At 42.0% G+C, this 8,529-nt stretch overlaps 1 protein-coding gene across 1 annotated transcript; it reads left to right on the forward strand.

The window, feature by feature from the left end:
* Positions 1 to 1,976: 1,976 nt before the first annotated feature.
* On the forward strand, positions 1,977 to 7,189 carry nop56 (NOP56 ribonucleoprotein homolog). The gene is made up of 12 exons (XM_080495762.1): positions 1,977 to 2,064; positions 2,758 to 2,847; positions 2,923 to 3,037; positions 3,283 to 3,447; positions 3,654 to 3,852; positions 4,324 to 4,511; positions 4,750 to 4,901; positions 5,084 to 5,184; positions 5,513 to 5,661; positions 5,859 to 5,980; positions 6,157 to 6,264; positions 6,515 to 7,189. The coding sequence occupies exons 1-12, from the start codon at positions 2,062 to 2,064 to the stop codon at positions 6,821 to 6,823; spliced, it is 1,701 nt and encodes a 566-aa protein (XP_080351888.1). The 5' UTR covers positions 1,977 to 2,061; the 3' UTR covers positions 6,824 to 7,189.
* The last annotated feature ends 1,340 nt before the right edge of the window (positions 7,190 to 8,529 follow it).

The following is an 8,529-nucleotide window of genomic DNA, read 5'->3' on the forward strand; positions in this document are numbered from 1 at the left end:
AAGCCATATGGTACTCACGTGGTTTGTCAGCCTTGATTAGTTGCTTTGGGCAAGTATGCTTGAAGATGAACAGAGCTCCACCTTTCTGAGCGTCAGCTTGTCCGGTCAGTCTTTATATCAAGCCTTCAGATCCCTCAGCTTTTTTACTGTCCTCCCTCACATCCGCCCTGCAACAGGCTCCTTCAAGCCCTCTCCTTCATGCTCCTGGAAACACAGACATTGCTCAGGAATCTGGCCTTTTTATTGGGGTAATATACCCAAGCTCAACATGCTGTATGTATGCAGGTATTTAACACGATTGACAAACTGAGACAGAGATGACAAATGCCGTTTTTTTTTATACTGTGTCTTTGATAGTGGATAAGTTTTATATAACATTGTTGGACTTATTTGTCAAAATGGATGGAATCTTAATGTAAACAAGCAATGGACATTTGCAAAACAAGGACATTTTACATCCATTTGATTTTCAAAACAACTCCTAACAACTTATGCTTAGTCAATCATGTGGTTTTCATTTATGTCACCAAGAAAAACTGACCGAGGGTTCAGCAGGAAGGTGATGTGTCCAGAGAGGTCAGCCATAAATCTTTTGTACTGAGTTATTATTTAACCCACGGGGACATTTATGATGTGTCTACAATTTGTCTTTGGGCACATACAGACACACATACATCTGCTGCTTGGAAACCTCAACAAGTGAAAGACCTTTATTGATCTAAATATAAAATATTGCCATTGTTGTGTTTGGTTTATTGCATTTGTTGTTCCATCTTGTGCAGCACCTGGTCTCACACCACCGAAATTACGTACAAAAGCTCTTTTGGCATTTTTCTGTTACTTCGCAATAGGGCTTATGAATAGTAAAGAAATATGCTGCAATCCCATACATATTGATCTTAATAATAAAAAACAGTCTACTAGCATTGCTGTCTTCAGTTGGTTTTCTAATATTTGGGATCTTGAAAACTATTATATTGTGCAATTGCAATACTCACGTAAACCACAATATTAAAGTGAAATATCAACATAAGCATAGTTTGTTTTTAAATGGGCATTTTAATCAAAATTTGCTTTGATTTCTATAACCAGTTGGTTTGAATACCGAAGAAAAATGTATGCCAACAGCAGTACTAATGCACTATTAAGGAAACCTTTTATGATATTGTAATTTTTTTTTTTTTTTTTTACAGTTGTCTACAGAGAGAGTACAAAAAAACACTTGAGTGAAGATGTTATCAGCAGGTAATATCTGATTCAGTCAGTTCCTGCTTGGCCTTCAATTCTGTTAGACCTAACTGTGACATCGAGAAACTAATACAATAACTAGTCAACATCATCAAAATTATTCATAGAACCCCTTTTAAAAGCAACATTTTACTCCATGCTTAGTGATCAAAAACAAAATTGCAAAGCATTACACAACATCTAGTCACACGCTTTTATTAGCATCAGGAGGATTGTGTTGTTTTCGTGGTACCCACACATCATGGCTGGCTGATGGAAATGTCAATAGATCTGCAGGTTTGAATCCCATTGAGTTCTGAAAATAGTCCAAAAACATTGGTGACAGTGAGTTCTAATTAAAACTGTCATTTATTTTTGTAATTGAATACTGAATATTGTTTGTAGAAATCATTTGATGGTACAGGATCTGCAAAATAAGCCAGTTTTTGTAATAATGTTCTTGTTTGCTGCGTTGAATGAATGCAACCGAAATCTATCTATCTATCTATCTATCTATCTATCTATCTATCTATCTATCTGTCTATCTGTCTGTCTAAACGTGTTTTGTGGCTTCAGGTAAATCTGATTTGGTGTAATTGAAAATAAAATTGCTTATTTTACTCAAAGTTTGCAGGCGCCATTTTTATCCATGAGTCCATGAGTCCATGAGTCACATGTCAGATCTCGCGGGATTTGAGTGGTGTTAGCAGATCTCGCGGGATTGGACCGCTGTCGCAGTTGCCTGAAACGAGACGAGTCATACCGTGTGTCTTTCTTCAGGAACAGCAGCAGCAGAGCACACGCGTTGCGTGTCGCTGTGCAAATCTTCGAATCATGGTGAGAAGAATGTGCACTTTGCGTTCTTGATTCGTGACGAACGAACTTTTTTATGTTATACAACGTAGTGCTGTTTTAAAAAGTAAATTATTTAAGAGTAGAATTACGTCCGTTTACTCTTGCTAAAAGTTGAGGCCTGTCCACTGGCACGAGTTAGCATTAGCGGCTAACATGGAGCAGAAAAAAGAAAAATCACGTAATTTCATGTACCCCTTCGGACGGGGAGCACGAGCACTTGTGATAGCAGCCACAGATTTAAAAGCTGAAGGTGGCAATTTTAGCGGATGTCTCTATTCCTTCCCCGTGTTACTTCGTGCAGTTAGCAGAAGTTAGCTTTACGGTCCACTCCGTATGGGCCCTGGTTGACACGTGGGCTCAGACTACTGCGATCACGTGCTGATATTTTAAGCGTCCATATGATTACTAGATTAAAATCTGTCATTTTGAGCAACATTTGCTTTTAAGTGAGAAACGCACTACCGTGATTAACACATTTTGTGGCTTTGCCAAAGATATGGCTAAGTGTACGAGTCACCACGTGCGAGCAGATTGGATTCAGGTGGTTGAAAAGCAACACGTTACATGTGTATCTTATAATCCTGTCCTTTCCCAGACAGTTTTCAGTACTCGTTTATGTTAGATCGATTGAACATTATTTTTATTCCCCTTTCTGACGTGGTTTGTGTCCTCCAGGTGGTGTTGCACGTGCTGTTCGAGCATGCAGCGGGCTATGCCCTGTTTGCAGTCAAAGAGGTGGAGGAGATTGGCATGCTGCTGCCTCAGGTGGGCTCTCTGACTTTACTGTCATGAATCTACCTTCATGGGGGGAGAATTAACACTTTGAAAAATGTCTTTCAGGTTGAGGCCAGTGTGCTGAATGTTGGGAAGTTTAACAGTATGGTGAGCCTGGCAGCTTTCTTTCCGTTCAAGTCGGCCCAGGCTGCTCTGGAAAACATGAATGCCATCTCTGAAGGCAAGATGTGCTTCAATTTACATTATTTTTTCTTTTCTTTTTATTTATTTATTTTTTGCTTGTTTTCCTCAGTTGTAATGATGTTTTAAAATCTGTCAATCCACTGAATTTCTGTGCTGACATCTTTATGTAAACCCTGAACATCTGAGGATAGCCTGAAACTTGTTCTTAATTAGAGCAAGACCACATCAGCTGGTGTGGTAGCCATAATGTGTACTTGACTAACATTTTCTTTGCTTTCGCAGGTGTGGTTCATGCCGACTTGAAGTTGTTTCTGGAAACCAACCTGCCTCGCTCTGGGAAAAAGAAAGCTGTGTTGGGAGTTTCGGACTCCAAGGTCGGAGCTGCTTTGCAGGAGGAGTTTGACGTTTCCATCCAGACTGGTGGTGTGGTGGCTGAGGTTATCAGAGGTGAGGGCCAGGTTATCCTGTGATTGGGTTTTTGGTGTTGGTATATCCTATGTCGGGTGGCCTGTCATGATGTGATGTCCTTTCCTGACACTCGTGAAGGTTCATACTGAAAATCTGAACAGCGACTGCTCCCATGCTTTTGTCTTTTTATGAATGGGATACCCCAGAAGTTTATTTAAAACCCTTTTTTTCCCGTCTCCTGCTAGGTATTCGTCTCCACTTCCACTCACTGGTGAAGGGCCTGACGGGCCTGGCTGCATCCAAAGCGCAGTTGGGTCTTGGCCACAGCTACTCCAGAGCCAAAGTAAAGTTCAACGTCAACAGGGTGGACAATATGATAATCCAGTCCATTGCCCTGTTGGATCAGCTGGACAAAGACATCAACACCTTCTCAATGCGCGTTCGGTGAGGTCCTTTTTATGACATCACATTGTGTCTGCTGGGGCGTTATGGTTGGCTTATTTCATGAGCAATGCACTTGTTGATGAATTGTTGATGAATCATCCTTCACCTTTGGTTGTCCTCCTGACACTTACCGCAGGCAGCACACCTTAAGAGTGCTGGCTGTGTAAAAACTGGAGGTGCATCAACCTCTACTGGCACTATTGCTTTCCCAGCTGTTGGGTGAAACATCTGCATCATACTTTAATAACATGGTGCATTTTTACTATCGCAACGTGCTTGAAATAATCGGTTGAACACAAAGAACAATGGCTGTCTTGCAAAGTGCTTGTACACCATTGAAAGTTAATTGAATTTCGGTATCTCGCATGATCGATGGGGGGGGGATTGAAAATGACCATCATCTGAGGCACTCTGAAGCCTATACGTGATGCAACCCGCAGTATATTAACCTATTATTTTGTCTGATTGCAGTGAGTGGTATGGCTACCACTTTCCAGAGTTGATCAAAATTGTGGCCGACAACTCGATGTACTGCCGCCTGACGCAGCTCATTGGAAACAGGAAGGAGCTGTCAGAGGAGAGTCTGGAAAGCCTGGAGGAGGTGGTGATGGACAGTGCCAAGGCGCAGGCCATCCTGGATGCATCTCGTTCCTCTATGGGTCAGCTGGACACTTTTTCCCTTTTTTACCTCGGCCCCTTTTTTGCCCACCCTGGACCAATGATCGTCCTTGGTGTCTAACACAGGGGGGTAGAGCAGCTCTCTCATAAACCTGTAGTAAAGGCACAAATTCCTTGCTGCGGATCCTGTCGGGAGAAACAAGTGCATATTGTGGGAGAATATGGGACATGTAGGGTATCTAGACCAGTCTCTTCAAGTACCTCTTGTGTTTCTTTCAGGTATGGATATCTCTCCCATTGACCTGATCAACATAGAGAGGTTCTCCACTCGTGTCGTGTCTCTGGCTGAATATCGTTTGGGGCTGCAGGAGTATCTGCGTTCGAGAATGTCGCAGGTCGCCCCAAACCTGGCAGCTTTGATTGGAGAAGTGGTGAGTAGAATCTTAATTTTGAACCGGCATTACAAATGGGACCTATGATGTTATACCAAAATCTGTCAATCCTCTGAACATTCGTGTTGAATCATCTCCGGTGCTGATGGTCCTCTGAATATCTTGCCCTTTGACTCTTCTTGTGTATTGCAGTGTGATTAATGCCGCCTTCTCGTCTGTAGGTCGGCGCACGTCTCATCTCCCATGCTGGCAGTCTGACCAATCTGGCCAAGTACCCAGCGTCCACCGTTCAGATCCTGGGAGCAGAGAAGGCCCTGTTCAGGTACTGGGGCGCCCCCTCCCTGCTGGGGAAACAAGTGGTTGCAGTGATGGCAGGGCTGGGCTGGAGCAGAGAGCGGTGACCGGAGGAGGCAGTCTCCTCTGGAGTGATACCCTCTCTTGTTCTAAAGCACCCCCACAGTCTGAGCATCCACTCACAGTACAGAGGTAGAATACTATGCTACGTTTCACAATCGTTTAAATTCAGATGCCGACTTTGTTTGGAGGAGTTGCATTAGAAAAATGTAGACCTCAGTGGTTTCAGTTCCTTACTGCTCCCACAACCTACTGTTGGCAAAGTGTCTTAAATGTGAATGCAACTATTTCTCCAGAGCCCTTAAAACTCGTGGGAACACGCCTAAATATGGCCTCATCTTCCACTCGACATTTATCGGACGAGCTGCAACCAAGAACAAAGGGCGCATCTCCAGATACCTCGCCAACAAGTGTACCATCGCCTCGCGTATCGACTGCTTCTCTGGTGAGTGGACCGCTTTGGAGTCACTTCCTGTCGGGGTTGGCTTTTAAAATTGCCATGATGTTGATATTTTTCGTCAACAGCATTCATCCCTTGGGTTGATGTTGAAAAAGTAATTTCCTGAGCAAACGCACCGGGCGGGGTTTGCCCGCCACAGCTCTGCTGGCGTCTTGCTGATCCGTCATGTGCTTTCTCCTCAGATATTCCCACCAGTGTTTTTGGGGACAAGCTCCGTGAGCAGGTGGAGGAGCGACTGTCTTTCTATGAGACGGGCGAGCTGCCGCGCAAGAATGTGGATGTCATGAAAGAAGCTGTCAAAGAGGTGAGAAACTGGGCAGATTTAATGGGAAAGCATGTTTGACACTGTGAATGATGACAGCCTTTTCCCTGACATCATGGTGAGGGTTAAACTGATTTAATGAGCCTGACACAGTAATTATTTTCTTTCTTGTGACCATTGTGATTTTTGAGTGAACCTAAGCTGTTGTTCCATCGTAGGCTACTGACGTTATGGCTGAGGTCAAACGCAAACTGAAGAAAGAGAAGAAACGCAAGAAGCGTGAGAAAGAGCTTGATGAAAACGGTGACACCAATGGTGAAGTTAAGGTACGGTTCCATTTCTGTATATGACTGCTGCATGTTTTGATTTGAGGTTTGACCCACACGTGTGGTCCCACCTCAGTGTACGACATGCAACATTGACGTCGGCTCCGAACCATTGGCTGGTCCAAAACAATGGATCTGATCACTGAAGAGAGTCGCACATTTGCTATACAATGCAATAGAAAGCTTCATAATGGAGCGCCACAGTAAGGCATTGCCCTCTTTAATCTTCTGACATTTTTCTTTTGCCCAGGTGAAGGTGGAGGAGGAGGAAGCCAACACCCCAGTGGTGAAGAAGAAAAAGAAGAAAGAAGCGGAGGAGACTGTGGCGGCAGAAGAACCTGCTGCAGAAAACGGGGCCGATGAGACGCCGGGCAAGAAGAAAAAGAAACGAAAAGCAGAGACTGAAGAAGCCCCCGACATCAAAGAAGAAGAAACGGAAACACCAAGCAAGAAGAAAAAGAAAGTAAAGACTGAGAGTGTGGAGGCCGAGCCCAAGGATGAGAGCCCTGAAACACCTGTGACTGAGAAAAAGAAAAAAAAGAAGAAAAGTGCTGACTGAAGACAAATGATATTGACAGAGATGTGATTTATATTTTTGTACAGCATTTTTCCCCTCATTTTATACTTTTCATCCATTAGTCTGTCACACTTTTTTCTTTTGCAGTCTCTTGGAAGGCTAAATGGCTAACGTGTAGAATTGTGCCTTTACATTTGAACTTTACTTGTGTAAATAAATTAAACAAATCATGAATTCAGTTTCCAGTGTTGCATCAACACCCAAAAACCAGATTTTCAGAAGGGTTGAAATGAAAAATATGGAGCAATTTCACAGATCTAGGTTGACCTGCTTATGTTTCAAAGTCAGGTGTTGCGTTATGTAAGCCTCAAGACTATTAAAAGAATAAAATCCTATTTATGTAAATAAGATACTTGGCAATGCTGATTTGTAGTCATGGTCGATGAGACCTCCTGAAGCTTGTGACTCGTTACCGACGCTAGGTCACGTTGTACTGTTCAATACTGACACCTGCTGGATCTTAAAAATCATTGCAGGAAACCCAGTTGAGACTTAACTGCCATACTGATTCAATGACGTAGTATATTCAATCTTACCTTGTCTGCCTGGTGTAAATCAAAGGATTTGACCAGTTGATTTCTTTACTAATAAAGCTAGTGTGCAATGCAAACTGAATGCCAAATTTGAGAACTTTTTTTCAGATTAAATTGTGTACAAACAGATTTCCATTAAATGGAAAGAATCACTTGTATGGCAACGTGACACATAAATTGCAATACACAGATGTCTGTATAAAAGTAACAGGTTTGACATTAGCAGCACTTTGTATTTTGTTTGCTGTTAAGTGTCCTTTGTTTCAGCTTCTGTTCTAAACGATTCAAAATATATTTTTTAGTTATGTTCCTCTCGCTGTTTTCCTTAAACACAAAATATTCAAATGACGACTCAGTTTTTCCATCCAATAATGTGGTTTCATCCATTATTTAGTGTCCTCTCCCAGCTAAATTGTATTGTAACAATGCTCAAACAAATCACTACAATAACTAATATTTCAACACTACTGAAAGCTTGCAGTCATGTTTACCAGAATATCTTCTGGTATTACTGCTTTTATTATTTTTTTTAAAGGTTTCTTTGTGTGCTTGTCATAAAGCTAGAACCTTTTAGTCTAACAAAAACATTGTTTTTGGCATAGCCAGACTTGAGCAGTCACATCTGCAGTTGACCAAATGTCCATGTCACCCAGTCCTCAGGGAGACACTTGAGTAGAATAGTGGGGATAATAATCTTAAATGATAAACTTATACTGGGTGCATGAAAGCAAATAGGTAAACAGCTGCTATTCAGTACTTTAATCCCAAAAAAGTTAAAAGTAACCTGTTGTGTGTAAAATTATGTAACTGAAACCGTAAAATAAGTGCCGACTTCCATACAAATACATGGTATTAATGCCTTAAGTATGTCTTTTTGCCCATTATTTACTTTAAAAACCATTAACGGTTTAAAACTGTGGGTCTGAAATACAAGATGAACCAACGTGGTACAGAAACACTAATGCCGGGTCCTTACAAACAGTTCATAACTTTTAATTTGGACAACAAGGATTAAACCAATGTTAAAATGACATCAAATCCAAGGCCTGGCTGGTTGAACCAACCAACTAATTAGAGTTGAGGAATGAGAGAGACGGATGGAGGGGAAAACGGGGATGAAAAGAAAAAGTCAAGCTATCAACTCAAGTCACCCTC

Source organism: Blennius ocellaris, assembly GCF_963422515.1.
Source record: "Blennius ocellaris genome assembly, chromosome: 4".
Taxonomy (NCBI): Eukaryota; Metazoa; Chordata; class Actinopteri; order Blenniiformes; family Blenniidae; genus Blennius; species Blennius ocellaris.